Source organism: Podarcis pityusensis (assembly GCF_964106645.2).
Source record: "Podarcis pityusensis genome assembly, chromosome: 1".
NCBI classification, from domain to species: domain Eukaryota; kingdom Metazoa; phylum Chordata; class Lepidosauria; order Squamata; family Lacertidae; genus Podarcis; species Podarcis pityusensis.
In genome coordinates this window covers 10,853,297-10,877,024 of record NC_138028.1, presented here as the reverse complement: position 1 = coordinate 10,877,024, position 23,728 = coordinate 10,853,297, and the positions used below count along the sequence as shown (strand labels likewise).

At 45.3% G+C, this 23,728-nt stretch overlaps 1 protein-coding gene across 1 annotated transcript in view; it reads right to left on the bottom strand.

Moving 5' to 3' along the window:
* The window catches only part of BRF1 (BRF1 general transcription factor IIIB subunit), a 200,807-nt gene extending 186,990 nt beyond the window's left edge, over positions 1 to 13,817 (bottom strand). The window contains exons 1-2 of the mRNA XM_080976442.1: positions 13,566 to 13,817; positions 3,555 to 3,632 (exon numbers count right to left, since the gene is read on the bottom strand). Coding sequence (XP_080832568.1) covers positions 3,555 to 3,632; positions 13,566 to 13,755 — 268 coding nt within the window. The 5' untranslated portion in view covers positions 13,756 to 13,817. The remainder of the gene's footprint in view (positions 1 to 3,554; positions 3,633 to 13,565) is intronic.
* Positions 13,818 to 23,728: the final 9,911 nt, after the last annotated feature.

Genomic DNA, 23,728 nt, shown 5'->3' with positions numbered 1-23,728 from the left:
CCGTGATTGCTTGCAGACTTAAAGTGAATAAACAGTATGGGAAGGACAAATGACCTAGTCTGAATTTCAGCACTGCAACTTGGCGCTCAGGTTTTCCTTAAGCCGGGGCTGGAGAACCTATGGCCCTCCAGATGTTGCTGAACTACAGCATCTATCAGTCCCAGCAAGCATGACCAATGGCAAAGGACGATGTGAGCAGTAGTTCAGCAACTTCTAGAAGACCAAAGCTTCCCAACACCTGTCTTAGGTGAACAGACAAAATTTGAAATGCCTCAGCCAACTGGCAGTCATATTATACTTGTCAGTTCACAACCATAGCAGTTATCAGTCTTAGTCACAGTCACCTATACTGACTTCTTATTTTTACCCTTACATGTTCAGAATAAGTTACATATGAACACTCCATTAAACTATATATTTGCTGCTGGGGGGAGCCAAGGGTTCCAAGGAAGGAGTGCATGACCTGTAATATTTTTTTTATGTCGCAAAGGATGCTGAGGCACAACTCTCATGCCCAGCCACTTTTCTGACCTTGACCACCTTTCTCAGGCAGCCATTTCAAGCAGGCCATTAACAACTCTTAAGGTTGATGCTTGCACTCTTCTGTGGTTCCGGCTCCCCCCCCAGGGGTGCATATTCAGCTGATGGAGGGCACTGACCGGGTCCATTGGCCGTAACTTCTGCCCCCATCAACTGAAAGTGTGCCCCAGAATGCCTGCTATTAGGAATTACAGATGAATATCACAAATGTTAGTTCCTTGCAAGAGGGTCTGTCCACTATCACTAATCTTCTGCCTGAATAACTCCTCATAACCTTCCAGGGAAACTGTATTTAACTTTATTGAAAATAAAAAGCAGGTTCCACTGGTAGACATACTTCCTCTCGAACCAACTCTTCAGCAGTGCTTTACTTTAAATATATATGTATTTTCCAGTCAACAGGCAAAGCTCCATGAACTTCAAACTGACAAAACACTTGTCAACAAATGCCAATGAAAATAAAAATTACAACATCGTTCCCACAGTTTCATTTGCTCCTGGCCCAAAAAGGAAGGGGGTGGGATTATGCACAATGGCCAGCCAACTGCTTTTCACATTGAAGTCGGAAGAATGTCCTCATCCACCCCAGTGCTGTGTACATTAATACAGACTGTTCTTTCAGCACCTGGGGAATCTGCCAGCACAGTGCTGCACACGCTGGAAAGGAGTTTCTCAGAGACAGAGTGGCAGCAAGCCAGAGGAGGGCTTGTTACACAGATTAAAGTCTGCATTCCTTTCTACCGAGTGAAAGAGAATACCCACCATGCACTGTCAGTAAGGCGGCCCCAGATTAAGCCACAAAAGAAGACAATTCTGCAAGCAGTCTGCTTCTTTATACAACCGTTTAGCAAAGCATTTTACTTTCAAGCACTGTATCTGGGACATGTGTCCGTTTTACTTTGGTGGGACTCAACCAGCTTAAATCCAAGTACTCCAGTTTAACAGTGCCATGGAGTAGACAGCCCCTGTCGCCAAATGACGACGGAATGGAGAGATAGGGAGAGAAGTGAAATACATCGTTCAAGGACTCCTTCTAGGAGTCATTGTTGGGGATATGAGAGACACTCTTAAAACAAAGAAATTGTTTAAATGCTAATCCTAGCTAAGTAAAAGCTGCTTCTCTGTGAGCCGCTGCAACATGGCTGGAGTAATTTTTAGATCAGCAATGGCGACCCTGTGGCCAACCAGATGCTGTTGCACTCCAACTCCCATCAGTCCCTAGTGAATGGTGAATGCTCAGGGATTTTGGAAATGGTAGTCCAACAACATCTGGAAAACCTGCCACTGGTTTAAATTATCTGGCCGTGGAATCAGCAGCAAGGGGGCTCTCTAGGAAAGTGTTTGCCAACCCAGTGCCCTTCAGATTTTCTGGACTACAACTCCCATCAGCCCTAAACAACACAGCTAATATTTTATTTGGAGGCATTTAAAAAATACATGCATGAACATCTTTGGGCTAGTTGTGGTGACCATTGCTCAGCATGGTTAATTATCAATTTTAAGAGACTTACTGAAACTACCAGAACTGCATGAAACTAAACTTTTGGGGAGAAAAATCAGTTTACATGCACCCTTGCAGGACATGCTGGCAAGAACTCATGAGAAAAAAATCAGCCAATTCTTACATTAGAAAATAGACAACACCCAAGATTAGTCTACAAGCGATTAAGGGTATCACATTGAAAATAATGGCAGTGTCAAACTGCCTAAAGAAAGCTCAAAATACAGAGGAAATGAGAAGAACAGCCCATTGTGATTTTAAAGTATTCATTTTCTGCTATAAAATTTGCTTGAAAATATATATAGTAATTGCACTATAGGATTTTAAAAATAAAGTACGCATCACAATGGGCATGGTATACCAAGCAGTATGTGCACAGAGAGAGAGAGCAGCCCATGTGATCGGTGTACAGTATGAAAGCTACATCTGATGTAAATATGGGAGGTTGGCTTTCTGCCCCTGCTTTGTCAACAGAGCAGTAACTTTTAGTTCCTGCAGTCCAAGCTCCAGCTTCTCCAACGCAAAGGGACTGAACAGGAGAGCACTCCCTCCAAGTCTGAATCTGGCCCTGAGTCTAATCTGGCTCTTGACACTAATGCACAAGCCTGCCTCCATAAACAGATGTTGCACATAAGTAGCATTTGTTGGGTTGAAATAGCCAGAGTTTATTTATTATTAAATATATGTCCTGCCTTTCTTCTATTGAAGAGCATTGATCAGACCAAGGCTTACTTAGCTTGAGTAACGTTCCTACATTAGACCCACCCTTTTCGTAATTTTATTTCACAACAATGTTAAAGACTGTTTGGGCAGGAGGTGTTGTTTCCCAAAGCACATAGTTTGTCTTTTGCGGGAGGCCAGTGCAGAACAGATTGTAAGGAAAATACATACATCTATTCCATTTTGAGTCTGGGAATGGGAGATTACAAATCTGCCAGATTTCAGTACAAAGATATTGTGGAGCCTGAACTTGAAAACAACCTTTTACACACTAATGATTGATTGATTGATTGATTGATTGATTGATTTTTATTTATATCCTGCCTTTCTTCCATTAAAGCACTCAAGGCAGAATACACAAGTTTCCCAAGTGGTCTCCCATCCAGAAACTGAACAGATCCACACCCATTTGGCATCAGGAAAGTAACTGCATCATGTGCTCTCAGACAATGCCCTGGGAAACAAGCTCCCTCTATTGCAAGGTTACTGGGTGCTAGAAAACCTGTGGGGTTCAGGGACTGCACTGGAAAAATTGGGTACAAGAAGGCTTGGCTGAAGTGCCACCATCCAATCAATCAGAGTTGTGCCATTTTCCTGACGTAAACCCCCTCTTCCAACAGAACACATCACACAAGAAGGTGTTAGAATAGTTGTCCATCAAATATGGCTGCTCCTTTCTGAAACGCCACCCACAATCAGTAGCTGACAAACCCATGATAGTTTTAGGAGAGAACTATTTAGCAGAGCAGCCTTCCCCTTAGTTTTAGTTTTTAAATAAGTTATAACAAGTTACCATTTTGGAGAGTCTGCGCCCGCGATTCCTTTCCCAAGTTGACGTGAAATCCTCCAACTGTTTGCGTTTTTCCTGCCGCTGCAAGGAGCAAAAAAGAAAAAGCTTGTCAAATACTACAGATTAATGGAGGTATTACAATAAATCTTGTGATGGCTCCCTTTTAGTAAGTGTTTCATCTAACAAACTTCAGTGGTCCTAGACACAGAGGCTCCTCTTATGCTGATTAAGGATCCAAGAACACTCATAAGGGAACTCAAGAGCTCTCCTTTCTGCAGTTTCATTAGCTTCTATCACAGACAGAGTGCAACAGGCTCCCAGAGTGGGTGACTGAAAGGTTGTGCAATATATATTACTAGGGGCTGCCATCGCTGCTTGCTCTGCTCACCCACTCCATCCACCCATCTCTCTGCCATTACCACACAGCTGACCAACCAGACTCTATTTACACCTTCTCCCATACCTCACCCCAAGCCCCTCCTCTCTCACCTCATATCCTTTGAAAGGGAGGAAGAGGAACTTCACACTGCAGTTTGCTAAATAACGGTGTGAAGGGTCTTCTCATCCTCTGTTAAACAGCTTACCTGGGCCAGCCGGCCATTCCTCATGCCGCATTTGGCATAGCTACCTATTGGCAGCCATGCAAGCTGCAGAGTGTGACGACACCTTACCTTTTTATGTAGGGAGAAAAACAGTGTGGGGGTACATGCAAACATTTCCAAATATTCTTATTGGGTTTTCAAAGTCAGGCTGCATGTTAACTATTGTAGTACTTTGGGGTTTAGCAAACTTCCAAAAGGTAGCAAGCAAACAGATCAGGAAGCCTCTAAGAATATGTATCCTGTTACCTTCAAACTATGATTACCAATTTAAGAACAAGCCAGAATATGATACCTCAGTTCTGTCCCCGTGCTGTTTAACAAACTACTGAATGGGATCATACAGAGCTTTGGAGTACACTATTATCAGTATACTGGCGATATACAGCTCTATTTCTCCTTTTTATCTTCTGCAGGTGAGGCAGTGGATGTGCTGAATCAATGCCTGGTTGCAATAATGGACTGGATGAGAGCTAATGCACTGAAACTTCATCCAGACAAAGACTGAGTTGCTGTTAGTGAGTGGTCCTTCTGTTCAGCTGTGTTGTGTGCAGTCTGCTTTAGACAGGGCCACACGCCCTCTGAAGAAGCAAATTCAAAGTCTGAGGGCTCTCCTGGATCCACTGCTGCCACCTGAGCTACAGGTGCCTTCAGTGATGCAGCGCCTTCCTCCAGCTCAGGGTAGTGGCCCAGCTATGACACTGCATGGTGTGCAAGACTAAAAGAGCATGGGTGCAAGGCTAAAAGTTTTTTTCTAACAAATAAATTATTCCAGGAGCCATCAGAACCCATTCCATGGTGATGTGTCCAGTCAGAAGGAAAAAATTAAAATGAAAAACGCATTTCTGGTTTCTATGCCATTTATGAAAGGTGTCAATCCAGACCTCTTTCAGGATATTTCTTTGGAAATCATTTGCATGTTAAGTTTCAGACTTCTCCCAGTTGACAACAGAACAATTTGTGCTAAAAAGTGGTTTATTTATCAGAACTATTGAGCCAAGGAAGCTGATGATGTGGAAGTAACTATGGTAGGAATATTAATTTTTCTACCGTAAGAGAATATGTGGGGGTTTAAGTAATATTTTCACCACTGCACTCTTATAAAGAGAAAAATGGCACATACTAAAACAAGGAAACCCGTAATATCTGGTACTTTACACACTTATAATGCAGCCTGCCACTTATGCAGAAAGTGTCCAACCAACTGTGAGAAAACCATGGATTACACTGGCTACATTGGAAGACTTAAGATACAAAAGCTAGATGCTTCAGTTCCATAGTATCTGCAACTGATAGCAACAAATGCAAAGATTCTTAAATTTTTCAGTCTGAGGTTTTCAGTCAAAAGCTACTGCTAAAAGATGGCTACTCTCAGCTTCTACCATTCAGCTGTCAAGCAATTTTAAAGGAAAGTAAACAGATCTGAACACTCTCCAGCAGAGACAAGTTCTGTCAAGCCCATTCTCTCCACATCCCCCCACCCCACCCCTCTTCTGTTCCCAGGTATCACCCCAGTGGGAGTCAGATTCTGAGGTTCTTCTCTGGATGAAATACAGCTCTATAAAAAGCAAGGGGGGAAATCAATGCAGTCACAAAGTGCACAATTCAGCATTTTCATAACTGCCAAACTATCCTCTGCAGCATCTCAAGCAAGCCTTTGTTGCTGTCATGAAAGCAGCATATACAGGAAGAGGGTGCCAGAAAGAGATTTAGCCCTGATGCATGATACAAGACTGACACCTGGAGGAAGCCATGAAAGATGCAATGAGAAAGTCACTCATACGCTGTGCAGCTTCCCTGGTAGAGTTATCTGTTTCCATGATAAGGGGCGGCATCTTTCCTACATGATTCCAACAATCTGTTTTGTCCACATGACTCCTGAGGCGCTCAAGAAAGTCTGTAATATGACGACAGGCAGGTAACAATTAATAAAGAAAGATAAAGTTTATAACAGGTCTATAGGCAGGAAATGCGCCCATGCTAATTAAAATCTTCCTGTCCTAAGACCACCTGTAGTTTGGAAAGCTGCTATTTTTCTAATGCAACTGTGGGGAACCTGAGTGCCTTCCATAAGTTCTTGGACTCCAACTCCCATCAACCCCAGCCAGAACAGCCAATAAGATGGAAGCTGCAGGCCAGCACCTTCTGAAGGTCCCACAAGTTCCCTGCCCCTGTTCTAATGGCTAGATGTGTAAGCAAGCATAAACAATGGCAGTCTGTGTAAGTCCTAAGGCAAAGGTAAAGGGACCCCTGACCATTAGGTCCAGTCGTGACTGACTCTGGGGTTGCGGCACTCATCTCGCTATATTAGCCGAGATAGCCGGCTTACAGCTTCCGGGTCATGTGGCCAGCATGACTAAGCTGCTTCTGGCGAACCAGAGCAGCGCACGGAAAGGCCGTTTACCTTCCCGCCAGAGCGGTACCTATTTATCTACTTGCACTTTGACGTGCTTTTGAACTGCTAGGTTGGCAGGAGCAGGGACCGAGCAACGGGAGCTCACCCTGACGTGGGGATTCGAACCACCGACCTTCTGAACGGCAAGTCCTAGGCTCTGTGGTTTAACCTACAGCCCCACCTGCGTCCCAGTTGTGTACAAGTCCTACTCTACTAAAATAACTCACAAATGAGGGTCTTCTGCATGACCATCCCTCCTGCCTTGCTTTCAGAATGCAATCTATAAGGAACCTCAGAGAAGCAATGTCTGCAGTAAACTTTGCATTTGAATTCAGTATGAATGGGCTTTAGGATAGCAGAAACAACAACCACCATCAGTCAAGCTTATCTGACACTTGAAACCCTTTATCAGAGAATGAGCCACTCAACAGAAGGCTGGGGCTGTTCTGTTTATTTAAGAAATGCACTCATCTGAAAAGATGTGTGGAAGTTTGCAGAGAGATATGGAGAGTGGCTAGGGGCGTGGGGTAATACGATTCTATTTATTTCACTTATTGCATTTGTATACCACTTTTCTGCCAAACCACTCAAGGGAGTTTATAATTTGTATAAGCCATTATCAATCCAAGACCGCTACAAAAGGATTGGCAAGAGAAGAGAAAAACAAACAATTTCAGGTCCCGGCTCTTTTATAAGGTTACCTAATGAGCCGGTGGAATGGCCACAGCGGATCACATTGACAACCAACGTATAAAGTAAATTCTGCATTCTATCTCCCACTGAAAACAAACAGCATCATAATTTATGGAAGGGTGCTTCTGGAGTCTAAACATGAGAATGTCTCTTTCAAGTTCTGTAAAATATTACTGAAACAGATGGTAGAAGAGTGCTAACATCTTCAGCAGTTTTGGCACCACTGTTAAGAAATAAAAGTTATCAGTGCTCAGGGGTACATGCTTGTTTTAAGTTGCCTGACTTCAATTCATCAATAGGCCAAACTTGGGGTTTTGTAGGTGGGGTTTGTTTGGCAAGCACAGAGCAATGCTTCCATATGAGCAGAGGTATCTAAGACCACCATCCATTTCATGAAAACTGCCCATATTCTCAAGCTTTCCTGAGTAACTAGAAACCACGGTGGGAGGAGAGCAAGCCACAGGAGCCTTCCGTCTTTGTCAACAGGGAACTGGCACTAGCTATACTAGAGAGAGGATGTCAGTTTTCTCCCTTCCTGTCTTCATATGCTATAAATGGGCATTGGACAGTATCTAAAAGATACAGTGAAAGTTTCAGGGGCTATGGAGTGTAATGTTTTATACCTTGGTATTCGAACCGCTTGGCTCCCGAACAAATCGGCTCCCGAACACCACATACCCAGAAGTAAATGTTCCGGTTTGCAAATGTTTTTCGGAAGCCGAACATCCAACGCTGCTTCCAACTGAGTGAAGGAAGCTCCTGCAACCAATCAGAAGCCGCGCCTTGGTTTTCGAAGGTTTTCAGAAGTCGAACGGACTCCCGGAACGGATTAAGTTCGAGAACCAAGGCACCACTCTTAATGCGCCCACTTGTTAATCCCATCTTGTGAATAGAAAGTGACCTGTTTCCTGCTCAACTCATCAGGAATGAAAAAAAGGTACAATTTGTTAAAGTTCCTGGCATAAATATAAGCCTGTGATGATTATTACAGCCTAAAACTGCCCACTGACTTTCAAAATTTTCTTCGATTTCTGGGCAGAAGTGGGTGTCACAAAAACTTCTTACTGCACATTTCTTGATTTTCAGATGCCATAATAGGTTAGGTACACATACATGCTTAAATTTCCTCCCTCTGCAGTTTTCACCATCCTTTCTAGACAGTTACCAAACTCAGTGGTAAAACAGATTCTGTAATAAGAGAGGTTGATGAAGAAAGAACAGGAAGAAACAAATACTTCTGAATACGAGACATGACCAAATAGATAGCAAAACCTAACAGATCTGAGCATTGAAGACATAGCAGGAAAGAAAGTCAGGTAAGTAAATGTAGTGGATTGAACTGTGAGAACTATATGGATGGATCTATATAGGCTTTTTTGGGGGGTATCTACCTTTACCAGAATTTCCCCCCAAATTCTACCCAATCTGATCTCATAACTTCCCAGCCTTCAGCCTATCAAAAATCACATCCACTCCTATTCCTGCCATTCCCCAACTCAATCATATCTAAGCCATCATTGGTTACACCTTTTCACTTCCTCTGTGCATACACTATTCACTTAAGGTCCCCTCCCTTGATCTTCATCACCTCAAAATGATACGCAAATCCACGGCAATTCAGAAACTATGCAGTAGCCCCCACAAAAGTCACAGAGACCTCTTAAAACTAAGTCTATTCTGTCCTCAAAACTACCTGCCCCCCAAAGCCTAGGACTTGCCAATCAGAAGGTCGGCAGTTTGAATCCCTGCGACGGGGTGAGCTCCCGTTGCTTGGTCCCTGCTCCTGCTAACCTAGCAGTTCGAAAGCGCACCAGTGCAAGTAGATAAATAGGTATCGCTCCGGCAGGAAGGTAAACGGCGTTTCCGTGTGCTGCTCTGGTTTGCCAGAAGCCCCTTAGTCATGCTGGCCACATGACCCGGAAGCTGTACGCTGGCTCCCTTGGCCAATAAAGCGAGATGAGCGCAGCAACCCCAGAGTCAGCCACAACTGGACCTAATGGTCAGGGGTCCCTTTACCTTTACCTTTACCTTATACTAAGGGAGACCGCAAGTTCATCTAGCCATTATTGTCAACACTGACTGGCAGCAACTCACAGGATTTCAGACAACAATTTCCTATTCCCCACCCTGCCAGCAGATGCTGGGAAATGAACCTGAGACCTCCTGCATGCACAGAACATGTTCTACCTCTGAGCTATGGCCCTTCCCTGACAGCCTCAGCTCATTCGAACTGCATCCCTAACCCTGCTACAACCTGCCCTAAATCCAATCCTCTGGCACAGCCACCACATGCTGTTCAGTCCCTAAAAACATAAGAAGAGCCTGCTGGATTAGGTGAAAGGCCCACCTCGCCCAGCATCCTAGTCTTACAGTGACTGACCAAATGCCTGAGGGAAACCCAAAGCAGGATTCAAGCACAAGAGCCCTCTACTTGCTCTCTCTCTCACACTCTCTCTCTCTCTCTCTCTCACACACACACACACACACACACACACACCGTGGTTTCCAGCAACTGTTATTCAGAAGCATTGCTGCCTCCAACACTGGAGGCAGAGCACAACCATCATTGCTAGTACAGTGGTACCTCGGGTTACAGACGCTTCAGGTTACAGATGCAGCTAACCCAGAAATAGTACCTTGGGTTAAGAACTTTGCTTCAGGATGAGAACAGAAATCATGCGGCAGCAGCGGGAGGCCCCATTAGCTAAAGTGATGCTTCAGGTTAAGAACAGTTTCAGGTTAACAACAGCCCTCCAGAACGAATTAAGTTCTTAACCCGAGGTACCACTGTAGTCACTGGTAGCCCTCTCAGCCATGAATTTGTCTAATGCTCTTTTAAAACATCCTAGGTTGGTGCCATCATTGCCTCTTGTGGGAGCGAGTTCCATAGTTCAATTATGTGCTGCATAAAGAAGCCCTTTCTTTTATCTGTCCTGAATCTTCCAACATCAGCTTCACTGGGTCCAAGAGTTCTAATGTTATGAGAAAAGGAGAAATAACTTTCTTCTAGCTACTTTCTCCATGCCACACATAATTTTATAAACATCACCATGTCACCTGCTACTTGCCTTCTCTAAGGCTAAGCTAAAAAGTCTCAAACCCTGCATGTTCAAAGGGAGTTTACTCCATTCCCTTGATCATTTTGGTTGCCCTTTTCTGAACCTTTGCGTATTAAGCTTCCAATCCTTCTCATTATTAGTATTATTATTAATTAGATTACTCTTTTTTGCCACGGCAATGAAAAGCGACCTCAAAAACAATTTTTAAAAACATATAAACATTTGGGGAGGAAAGACATTAAAACATCTCACCCACTCTAAAACTCCATCAATTGTTAAAGATGTGGTTTAAAAGGAACATATCTGCCTGAATTGCCTTGAAGTCATAACTTTAACCCATCACTGTGCATCTGGTTTTTAAGGAAGGGTACAGAGGGATGCGGGTGGCGCTGTGAGTTAAACCACAGAGCCTAGGACTTGCTGATCAGAAGGTCGGCGGTTCGAAACCCCACGACGGGGTGAGCTCCCATTGCTCAGTTCCTGCTCCTACCAACCTAGCAGTTCGAAAGCATGTCAAAGTGCAAGTAGATAAATAGGCACCGCTCCGGCGGGAAGGTAAACGGCGTTTCCGTGCGCTGCTCTGGTTCGCCAGAAGCGGCTTAGTCATGCTGGCCACATGACCCAGAAGCTGTACGCCGGCTCCCTCGGCCAATAAAGCGAGATGAGCGCCGCAACCCCAGAGTCAGCCACGACTGGACCTAATGGTCAGGGGTCCCTTTACCTTTACCGAGGGACAAAAGGTAAATGAGATTTCACAAACCACTGCTGTGCTGTTAATCGGATATTCTCTCTCTCTCTCTCTCTCTCTCTCTCACACACACACACACACACAATATAAACATTTAAAAATACTTTTTTAGGCCAGGGGCAGCATTGGGGAAAGAAGACTGGTCTTCATCTTTCTTACAACAGCAGTGATTCAAAGAGAATCCTTCATTTGCAAACAAGCATGCCCTGGTGGTTAATGGGCAAACTAACATCCAGGGAGATAGATTCAAATCCCTACATGGCCATAACTCTTAACAGGTAACAGTGACCCTGTAATACCCTCTCAGCCTCCTAGCCTACCTTGCAGGATTGTCTTGCAAGAATGAGGAAACATAATCACACACATGCAGCCTTAGGGTACAACAGCAAAATGTGTTGGCTGTTTTTAATAAAGTTTCACCCAGTCAGATAAAACCTGTTTTCAAAAAGTACCCCCCCAAAAAATATAATCCTGCTTTAACTGCCCCCGCACACACAAAGAACTGCATAAAAAAGCAGTGTATAAATTAAATAGTAATAAATGACCTGTGATCAGCTGTGTGAACGACTGGTAAGCTTCCAAAGAATCTGGCAACAGCTGACATTTAGCCTCTTTTGTATGCCATTAAAAGCATCCCACATTTTACCAAATTCCTGTCACATCCAAGAAATAATGCATGCATCTCTTTATTACATTGAGGAGGGCACAGGTAGAATCCCCAGTGGCATCTCCAGGTAGAGCTGGTAGAGACCTCTGTCTGAAATCCAGGAGAGATACTGCCAGCCAGTGTTAACAATACTGGGATGGATGAGCCAGTGGCCTGAAGCCAGAGTCCTAAGTTTACACAAATCTGAAAAACCTCTGATGAAGTGTTAGAAACTCAGATATTTAAGCTAAGCACCAAATGGTTCCTTAAACCAAGGTCAGAGTCACCAAAACATAATGTCTAGTTGCCATTTTGGGGTAAGATGGCTCTAAAGTCTTATTTTTCAAATGATGGGCTGACTACGATTGATTCTCAGTTAAACATCTGGCTAGTTCAGATGACAACCTTGAGCTAGTTTAAGAGATCTGAGAACTTAAAGAAGAAAAGTCACTTGATCCAGGGACAGTCCAAATATATATTGGCCTATTCTGACCTCTTTTTCTTAATGGTGAGTGCTCCTGTTCAGGCTGCACATAAAAAGCATTTTGGTTCCACAAATTCTTTCCGGTTGTACAGATTAAATATAACTGATAGAATTATACAGGATGGAGTATTAGTGTGTGAAAACAGTCCAGATCCAATGATTCCCCAGGTGCTGGAGATGTGAGACGCCATTCTGGCATCCAGGCATCTTCACTTGCTTGCAAGTGGTCGAAAGCCAGGTGCAAAATGCACCTAGCGCCTGGCTAATTTTGAACACTGCTCTGATGTTTTTGTTTTTATCATGTATTTAGTGTTTTTATGTTGTTAAGTCAGAGGTCAGCAACCTTTTCAGCCATGGGCCGGTCCACCGTCCCTCAGACCATGTGGTGGTCTGGACTTTTTTTTGGGGGGGGGGGGAATGAACAAATTCCTATGCCCCACAAATAACCCAGAGGTGAATTTTAATCTGTTCCGGAGCCCCGTTCGCATCCAGAAGCGAACGCAACCCACGTCTGCGCGGGTCGTGATTCGCCGCTTCCGTGCATGCACATAACGTCATTTTGACCGTCTGCACATGCGCGAGCAGCGAAACCCAGAAGTAATGCATTCCCACTACTTCCGGGTCACCACAGCGCGCAACCCGAAACTACTTATCCCGAAGCTACTTCAACCCGAGGTATGACTGTATAAATATTATTATTATTACTATTACTAGTATTATTATTGAATAGGACATCCCTATTTTCATTGGAGAAATGTTGGTGGGTATGGAGTTCTGTGACCCCTGAACCAAGGGGATAAGTAAATATTCAACCTTTAGAAAACATCTGAAGGCAGACCTGCATAGGGAAGTTTTTTAATATTCGATGTTTTGTTATGTTTTTATATATGTCAAAAGTCACCCATAGTGGCTGGAGCAACCCAGTCAGATGGACAGCGTGAGTTTAAAATAAAATAATAATAATAATTTAATAGGACATCCCTATTCTCACTGGAGAAATGTTGGAGGGTAGGGCGTTATGAGACCCCAGAGCAATCTAAAGGCAGCCCTGTATAGGGAAGTTTTTAAAAAGTTTTCTTGCATTTTTATGTATGTTGTAAGCCGCCCAGAGTGGCTGGGGCAACAGGGTCAGAGGTGTGGGGTATAAATCCTGAAATAACAACAATTCTTCATATGGAATAGTAATGATGGTGGTGATGATAATGATAATATTAATAATAATAATTTCTTCATACGGAATAGGACGTCCGTATTTTCACAGAAGGGTATGCCCCAACCCAGCTCTCACACCCCCCTGCCCCACATGCCCTGCCAGCCCTCCTTGCCCCCTGCCGCCTTCCCCTTCTGTATCCCCTTTTCTATCCCTTCCTTTTATTCCCCCGTCACCCACCGTCGAGGGAGACGAACTGCCCGACGGCCGACGACCCTCCTCCGCTGTTCTCCACGAACTGCACCTCGGAGACGATGATGTTGTCCTCGAGGACGGAGCCGCAGCCCGTGCAAACCGCGTCTCCGCGGGCCGAGTCCACCTCGATCTCCGAGCTGCCGCACGCGGCGCACACCCGCCCGCCGCCCGGCATCTTCGGGCGCGAGAGGCAGCAGGGAGGGAGGCTCCCCTCAGGCCCAAGGAAAACCCCGCCGCCGCCTCGCGGGCCGGGCCGGCGACCCCCTCCGCCCGCCTGCTCGCTCTCTCGCCGCCACACGCGCGCTCTCCCCTCACGGGCCTCGGCCGGCTCCCCTCGCCGGCTCCACCTCGGCCCGCAAACGCCGCCCCTTCTCGCGAGGCCGGCGAGGCCTAGTCGCCTCCCCTCGCCGGGAACGGGCGAGCCGAGCGCTGGCGGGCCGAGGGGGCGCGTTCGACTCCAGCCCGCTCGACGCCCCGCGGCCTAGGCGCTCCCGCGGGGCTTGGCGGGGCCTCTCGCCTCAGGCAGGGCAGCGGGAAGCCTGTGGGCCCCTCAGGCTGCTCGTGGACTACAACTCCCGTCAGCTCCCGCGAGCGCGACCTGGTAGCAGGGGCTGATGGGAGATGGAGTCCAGGAGCTGCCTGAGGGCCGTTGGTTCGCTTCCCCGGGGTAAGGGCCGGGATGCCGAAGGGAGGCTTTGCTTGCTGCTTGGATTTTGGGTTCCAGCCAAGCAGGTCTAGCTTGTGGCTTGTCGTTTTATGGAGGGGCTCAGTATGGGCTGTTTTAGCTTGCCCCGCGTTCGCAGAAAACAAGCAGAGGTGGGGCGAACCCAATTAACTTTCAGTTTAATTTTAACCCCCAAAGTCAAAAAGTGTGGTTTTTTAAATCCTTGCTGCTAGGCCGCACAAATACAAAAGTTGTGCCGTGTGGCGGGGGTGTTGTCACATTGCAGCTTGCAGATGTCAGCGAAGAAACCACCTTCTCGGGCTTACAATGGGGAAGACACAGCACTAAAGGAAAAAAAGGAGTGGGAGGGAGAAGGTGGAAAAGCAAGCCTATTTCTTCATTACTGAGTTCTTGTAATGAGCAGGTGGAATGAGCAAAAAACTGCTGGTCTTTCAGCAGAGCTAACAAAGAAAGTCCTCTTTCCCACTCCCATAGCTTGATGAACCCAGCCAGATGGGCTGATAGTAAATGTGTATATTCCTCAGAATTGTTTTGGCCATATGTATGTCAAATTTGGGGGCACGGGTGGCGCTGTGGTCTAAACCACAGAGCCTAGGACTTGCCAATCAGAAGGTCGGCAGTTTGAATCCCCGCAACAGGGTGAGCTCCCATTGCTCGGTCCCTGCTCCTGCCAACCTAGCAGTTCGAAAGCACGTCAAAGTGCAAGTAGATAAATAGGTACCACTCCAGCGGGAAGGTAAAGGGCATTTCCGTGCGCTGCTCTGGTTCGCCAGAAGCGACTTAGTCCTGCTGGCCACATGACCCGGAAGCTGTACCCCGGCTCCCTCGGCCAATAAAGTGAGATGAGCGCCACAACCCCAGGACTGGACCTAATAGTCAGGGGTCCCTTTACCTTTACCTTTATGTCAAATTTGAGTGGCTGGGGAAACCCAGCCAGATGGGCGGGGTACAAATAAATTATTATTATTATTATTATTATTATTATTATTATTCCTAACTGTTAAAGTGTGGGGCTTGTCTCCTTCTTGAGCTAGAATTTCACCCCCAATCGGTGACCTTCCCAGAGAGGGTCTGGATTGCTGCTGTGGAAAATGAAAGTGTGGGGAGTGTTGCACTAGAAAGGGAGGCCTTCATTAGGGTTGCTGATTTCATTCACTGCATGGAACACTCCACGATATCTGAAAAATAAAGAGCCCCTGAGCATGGAGAGTATATTTTCCTCACCACTGAATAAACAAAGCCTCAGCAAAGAGAGAAAGAAAATTAAGAAACATGGCTCATTCGCAATGATTTTCTTCCTAGTTATGTGTAAGGTAAAGGTAAAGGGACCCCTGACCATTAGGTCCAGTTGTGGATGACTGGAGTTGCGGCGCTCATCTCGCTTTATTGGCCGAGGGAGCCGGCGTACAGCTTCCGGGTCATGTGGCCAGCATGACTAAGCCACTTCTGGCGAACCAGAGCAGCGCACGGAAATGCCGTTTACCTTCCCGCTGGAGTGGTACCTATTTATCTACTTGCACTTTGACGTGCTTTCGAATTGCTAGGTTGGCAGGAGCAGGGACCGAGCAACGGGAGCTCACCCTGTTGCGGGGAATCGAACTGCCGACCTTCTGATCGGCAAGCCACCTGCGTCCCAGTTATGTGTACCTAAGTACAAAAAGCAGCGTATGAAATGGGAGTGTTTTGCCAGGAGACGCAAGGCCACTTAGAAGCTGCATCCCCTCCTTTCCAGGAAGAGCGTCATGGCAAGGGGAAGATAAGCCTGGTCCCATCCACCAGGTAAGGAGCAGCTGCTCCCCCCACCCCAGCCTTGCCAAAAAAGAACATTCCACTCGTTCTTCCTGCTCTTAGACTGGAGAGCTGAAGGGAACCAAACTCCTGCCTCATCCATCAGGCAAGGACTAAGGGGTCTTGGGCTGTGTTCCTGCCATGAGTTGCAAGGTATAAACCTTCTAAGCAAATAAGCACTGGATCAAGCTACGGAGAGAAGAAAAACCGTCTTGTAGGATCAGTCTCGTTTTACATGAAGCAGATGGCTTGGCACTTAGCTGAAATGCCTCAAGGTTCGTACTGGAAATTCCATCACGACAAATCTGTCCTAAAGTACTCTCAGCTAATTATTGTTCACTTGGGTCACTTGGTCTAACATTTTCCTAAGTGCAAATTGCCCATCACTCCTCAAACACTCTTTAATTAACCCCCCTCCCCCAACACACATGTTCTGGAAGAGTGCTTAAGAATACAAAGCGTTGAAGAAAATATGTTCATGCACATTTAAGGCTAAATTATCTTCTTCTTCTTTGGCGATCACTCTTAGCTGAGTAAGATTGTCTTCCATAAACATGGTTTTAACAATGAGTCTGTAAGTGACTGTGGAGGCCAGTTCTGGATCCACACGTCCTTCCACAGTGGGGACATTGGTTTCCGGGCGGGAGTTGATCATGGTGTGGATTTGCCAAGCATGCCTTCCTTTTAGCACGTTTCTCCCTTGCGTCCTGAGTTTGAGTGTCTTCAAAGCCCATGACACCTTTGGTAAAGGCTGTTCTCCAACTGGAGCACTCACAGTCCAGTGTTTCCCAGTTGTCAGTGTTTAGACTACATTTTTTTAGACTTGCCTTGAGACAGTCTTTAAACCTCTTGTTGACCACCAGCATTACGCTTTTCATTTTTAAGTTTGGAATAGAGTAGTTGCTTTGGAAGACAATCATCAGGCATCCGCACAACGTGAACAGTCCAACGAAGTTGATGTTGAAGAATCATTGCTTCAACACTGATGATTTTTGCTTCTTCCAGTACACTGATATTAGTTTGCCTGTCTTCCTAAGACAGTATACCGTAATTTAGCCTGGGAAGACAGGCTAAATTATACCAAATGTTAAATCACAAAATCTTGGAACTGAAAAGGATGGGGGACATCTAGTTCAAAAACCCTGCCCCAATACATGATGCAACTTAAATACATGAAGCAGTGTAAAAATGATTATTTCCTTCTGCCCCATTTCATGATGGAAATCCCACCCATAGCTGCTATTTGCACCTACAACAGCATCCTTTTTGGACAAATAGCTTGGCGGGGCAGGAGCAGTAAAATTATTTGATCCCCCACTTTCACCACAGTCCTGACTGGGAGATCCATATGGCAGCTTTAAAAAATAATAATAATACATGTAACATAATTGGAATAACAAATCTCTCTCTAACTATAATCCAATTTCCACGATGGTCACTGCTTGACAAAATAGTTAACTGAGATCAGGATAAGGTGGCGTTGGGAAAACAGACGGCACAAAACCAATGCTGACCCCGCCCCTCCCCAACTCACTAGTTGTTAACCTGTTTGCATAAAGTACCTTTTCTCCCACACTTTCTTGTTTTCTGCTTTCATCTTCAGGAGCTATGGCTAACCTAGAAGCCCCTTAAATTTTATTAACTCTAAAAGGGTAATTTTCTAATATTTATGTTATTTGCAAATACAGTGGTACCTCAGGTTAAGTACTTAATTTGTTCCGGAGGTCCATTCTTAACCTGAAACTGTTCTTAACCTGAAGCACCACTTTAGCTAATGGGGCCTCCTGCTGCCGCCGCGCCGCCAGAGCACGGTTTCTGTTCTCATCCTGAAGCGTATGTAACCTGAAGCTTATGTAACCTGAGGTACCACTGTATATAACTTGAAGGGGGGAGGACAACCCACAGACGGCCAATCAGCTAATCCTGTATCACATTTCCTGCAAGTAGGGTTAATAATAATAATAATAATAATGGAAATAATAAATGTTATTTGTACCCTGCCCTCCCCAGCCAGAGCTGGGCTCAGAGTGGCTAACATCATGTAAATAACACAGTATACATAAAAACAGGCATTAATTCAGACAAATTAAAATCTGGACAAATGGCAGTTATCAGGTTAAGATTGAGAGCGGTTAATACTTGCCAGGACCAACTGTTTTCACTGGTCATATAAGGACCTGGGTCAGGCAGGGAGGCCTTCTTCATGCTTGTTCTTATACAAAGGAAAAAAGGTCAGACTGCACCCTGGCCAAAGGCCTGGCAGAACAGCTCCGTCTTGCAGGCCCTGCAGAAAGATGTCAAGTCTGGGTTTCCTCCAGACTATCCCTAGGTTCCAGGAGACTTTCAAGTTCATACTGGAACTTTAGATTTGGGCAATTAAAGCAAATTTAATTTATTTGATTGTGTTTATTGAATTTATATCCCACCTTTGCTCCTAAAGAATTAAAGTACAGTACTTTGTTGTCCTTGTGCAACTATTCCACTTTTTTATGATAATAAAAAACACTGATTTCTTTTTATTTTATTTTTTGCAGTTAGGAAAGTGACAGGAAAATGCATTGAAAATCATGGGATGAATGAACAATTAATGGGAACACATGTTAACACCCCAAAAGCAAATCAGGATGAATGCTAATTGTCATGTAACCACCCCATAAACAAACAAATAAAGAACAGAGATAAACTAAGCACTATGTAGGTTTTGTGCAAGCAAATTGGAATGAATGCTGAATAAACAGGACATCTGGAGGAGCCCAGCGTGCTTTTTAGCTAACTTTGGCGAAATTCTCAACTTTTCTGGGTATTATAGTGGAAAAAAATCTGGAGATAGAGTCTTCACTGTCAAGAGAACATTTCTGCTTTAAGTACAGTAAATTCCCTTTGATGAAACATCAGTTAATGCTCCTGCTCTCAGCCTAACAATGATATAAAGCAGTCAGCAGAGGGAGCCAAAACCCTATTTCTGCTCTCCTCTTGTTCCCCAAATAATTTAATAACCTTTTTTTAATTAAAGGTTCTTGTGAGCCCAGAGCACTTCCTCATGGAGGTAGGTGGACTATTCTGTCTCTCTCTGAGATTTGCCAGTCTTCTGCTTACCTCCATCCTCTCAGAATCTTCTGGAAGTGGGCTATTCAATCCAGTGTGTAGCTCAGGGGTCAGCAAACTTTTTCAGCAGGGGGCTGGTCCACTGTCCCTCAGACCTTGTGGGGAGCTGGTCTATATTTTGGGGGGTGGAACTGAACGAATTACTATGCCCCATAAATAGCCCAGAGATGGATTTTAAATAAAAGCACACATTCTACTTATGTAATAAAATAAATAAATAAATAAATAAATAAATAAATAAATAAATATTAATACCCCACACTCCCCAGCCAGAGCCAGGCTCAGGGCAGCTAACACCAGTAAAAGTACAAAAAAATAATAATATTGGGGGGGGGGGGGATAATTTAAAATACAGGTTAAAATGCAGCCTCATTTTAAAAGTAGCCCATGTACCAAAACTGTAAGGGGAGGGAAACTGTGGAAAGATGTCAAGTCCCGCAGGGCCCTAGTCTCTTGTGACAGAGCGTTCCACCAAGTCGGGGCCAGTACTGAAAAGGCCCTGGCCCTAGTTGAGACCAATCTAACCACCTTGCAACCTGGGACCTCCAAAGTGTTGTTATTTGTGGACCTTAAGGTCCTCCGCGGGGCATACCAGGAGAGGCAGTCCCGTAGGTACGTGGGTCCTAGGCTGCGTAGGGCTTTAAAGGTCAAAACCAGCACCTTAAACCTGACCCTGTACTCCACCGGGAGCCAGTGCAGTTGGTAAAGCACTGGGTGAATGCGATCCCATGGCAAGGACCCCATAAGGAGTCTCGCCACGGCATTCTGCACCCACTGGAGTTTCTGGGTCAGCTTCAAGGGCAGCCCTGTGTAGAGTGAGTTACAATAATCAAGCCTGGAGGTGACCATTGGAGAGCCAGTGTGGTGTAGTGCTTAAGAGCAGTAGTCACGTAATCTGGGGAACCGGGTTCGCGTCTCTGCTCCTCCACATGCAGCTGCTGGGTGACCTTGGGCTAGTCACACTTCTTTGAAGTCTCTCAGCCCCACTCACCTCACAGAGTGTTTGTTGTGGGGGAGGAAGGGAAAGGAGAATGTTAGCAGCTTTGAGACTCCTTCGGGTAGTGATAAAGTGGGATATCAAATCCAAATCCAAATCCAGACCATCACATGGATCACTGTGGCCAGATCAGGGCGAGAAAGGTAAGGGACCAACTGCTTGATACGGCAGAGATGGAAAAATGCCACCTTTGCTGTGGCTGCAACCTGCGCCTCCACTGATTCCCGGACCGTCCGCAGACCAGATTTAGAAGGTGATTGGGCCGGATCCGCCCCCAGGCCTTAGCTTGCCAACCCATGCTCTAGCTCTGGAATGTCCAAAGTCCGTTGGTTTAATCTGGCCCCTGTGTGTGGCAGTTTTTTCCCAGGGGTAAAATCCAAAAAAAGTTCAACAACTTCAATCCTAAAAAAAGGTCAACAACTTTGGTCGGCCCTTCATCAAATCTGGCCCTCTCTGAAAAAAGACACCCCTGCTCTAGCCCAAGTATAGCACCATTCTGAAGAGGCTGCCTGTTGTGTCCCTGCTCTGAGCACTTCTCCTTCCAGTTAGGTGGCAGGCCCAGAACTCACTCATGCTGGCTTTCTCTGAGGGTGGGTGGTTCCTGATTGCAAATTTGCTGCGCATGCAAGAGGGCCCACGTTCAATTGTTCCTTTTCATTTTGAGTTCAAAGAGAATGTGGTGGAAGGTTAGGTGGGGGGGGGGACTCCACTTGACCCTGAAGAGCTGCTGTCAGTCAGAGTAAGCAATGCTAGTCAAGAAGGACAGGTAGTCAGTCTGACCTGGGATGAAGAGACTTTTTGCGCCAGACTAGATTTGAGGGCAGCAAATCTATCTGTTTAAACAGATTGAGAGAGGGATGGGTGGCAATCTGTTTTTAACTTGCAAATTGGATGCACACATCAGAAGGTTAAGGACTTTCCTCTCATCCACAGTTTATCCACCCGAACACACCTCAACCTGCAAGAGTTAAATGCCCAAATAGGGATTTAGTATGGCTGTTAACACAACCTTGATGGCAGAAAGTGAGGAGGAATTAAAGAACCTTTTAATGGGGGTGAAAGATGAGAGCGCAAAATATGGTCTGAAGCTCAACATCAAAAAAACGAAGATCATGGCCACTGGTCCCATCACCTCCTGGCAAATAGAAGGGGAAGAAATGGAGGCAGTGAGAGATTTTACTTTCTTGGGCTCCATGATCACTGCAGATGGTGACAGTAGTCACGAAATTAAAAGACGCCTGCTTCTTGGGAGAAAAGCGATGAGAAACCTAGACAGCATCTTAAAAAGCAGATACATCACCTTGCTGACAGAGGTCCGTATAGTTAAAGCTATGGTTTTCCCAGTAGTGATGTATGGAAGTGAGAGCTGGACCATAAAGAAGGCTGATCGCCGAAGAATTGATGCTTTTGAATTATGGTGCTGGAGGAGACTCTTGAGAGTCCCATGGACTGCAAGAAGATCAAACCTATCCATTCTTAAGGAAATCAGCCCTGAGTGCTCACTGGAAGGACAGATCCTGAAGCTGAGGCTCCAATACTTTGGCCACCTCATGAGAAGAGAAGACTCCCTGGAAAAGACCCTGATGTTGGGAAAGATTGAGGGCACAAGGAGAAGGGGATGGCAGAGGACGAGATGGTTGGACAGTGTTCTCGAAGCTACCAGCATGAGTTTGACCAAACTGCGGGAGGCAGTGGAAGACAGGAGTGCCTGGCGTGCTCTGGTCCAGGGGGTCACGAAGAGTCGGACACAATTAAATGACTAAACAACAACAACAACAAAATGGCTGTTAAAAAAATAAATAAAGCCTTTTCTGGGGCCATTGAGAAGCATTACTTCAGTTTTTAGAAGAAAAGAAACTCCACAATCAGAAATCTGGGAAATACTGGGGCAGGGAATGTCTGGTATGTTTTTGATGAATCAGAGGGGCCTCCTTGTATGTTTAGGATTCCAGCTCTCATCCGAAGATAAATGACAATGTCTGGCGTCCTTGCCTTGGTCCGGATTGCAGAAATGTAGCAAAGCTCCACAAAGGAGTTGTTTTTCTAGGCTTGCATTGTGTGCAATAGCTCAAAAGGGAAGGATAAATTCTAAAATTGTTTTATTTATCAGGGCTGCAGTCCTGTGAATTCAAATTCAGAAGTAATCCTTCGTCTGATAGGGCTTAATCCCAGACTCCGGCAAGTGTGAACAGTATTGCTGCCGCAAGATTCATTCCTATACAACAACCTTTGACAACCTGGTGAGCTTCAAAAGTTTTGGACTAAGGTTCCCATCAGCCCCTGCCTGCCAGTTACTTCAGCATCTATAATTATTACTACTGCTGCTGCTGCTACTACTACTATTTCTTCTGTTGTTGCTGTTACAACGACTACTGCATAAAGTTTATTTAGCACCGATTCTTATAGAATCATAGAATTGTAGAGTTGAAAGGGACATCTAGTCCAACCCCCTGCAATATGGGGGGAGAGCTAAAAGGTTGTGAAGATTGAGAAGGTTGAGCAGCTGCAAGGAAGGATAACATCAGGCATAGGCAAACTCGGCCCTCCAGATGTTTTGGGACTACAACTCCCATCATCCCTGACCACTGGTCCTGCTAGCTAGGGATGATGGGAGTTGTTGGCCAAAAACATCTGGAGGGCCGAGTTTGCCTGTGCCTGGATAACATAATCAAAATGGCAGTTTTCATAGCAGCATATCATGTTTAATCAGTTTGATTAATCGGTTAAAACACATTGATACCTTCAGTTGATTGCACAGAAGATGGTTCACTTATAAAAATTGTTTTTAATAAATACTTTAAAAAATTGCTAGTAAGAACCTAAGAAGAGCCTGCTGGATCACACCAATGGCGCATCTATTCCAGCACCCTGTCCTCACAGTGGCCGATCACAGAATCATAGAGTTGGAAGGGACCACGAGGGTCATCTAGTCCAACCCCCTGCAATGCAAGAATATTTTGCCCCACGTGGGGCTCAAACCCACAACCCTGAAATTAAGTCTCATGCTCTGCCAACTGAGCTGTGTGCGTCCATGAGAAGCCTATAAGCAGAACCTGAGCCCAAGAGCTCCCTCTTCTCCTGTGGTTTCCAGCAACTGGTATCTAGAAGCATTGATGCCTCTTCGAAAACAATGCCTGTTGCAACACATTCATGTGTCATCTAAAAATGAGGAGAGCGTGCTTTTCTCTCTTTCAAAGGACTCTTCTCATATGAGAACATTGTTCTTTTCTCGTTCTAAGCTCTGTGTTGTAATTACAAAACAATACCTTTTCTTAATGCTGTGCCGTTTGCTGAAGAGAACAGCAGAAGGCGGTATTGCAGACACTGCACTGCACTCTGGGCTCTGCCGACACCTGTGTCTGCATGTCACTTCTCAACTTTTGCCTGCAAAACCTTGCCTGCCAAGACGTTGAAAAGAAAGAAGAACAGGACATAACAGGTAGTGTAGTTTAATGGGGAAACACCAAAGCAAGCAAACAAGGACCTAACAAATGAGGCAGAGTCAGGACAGCGGGGAAAGTACTTCTTCACACAGCAGATTGTTAAACTATGGAACTCACTTCCACAGGACTA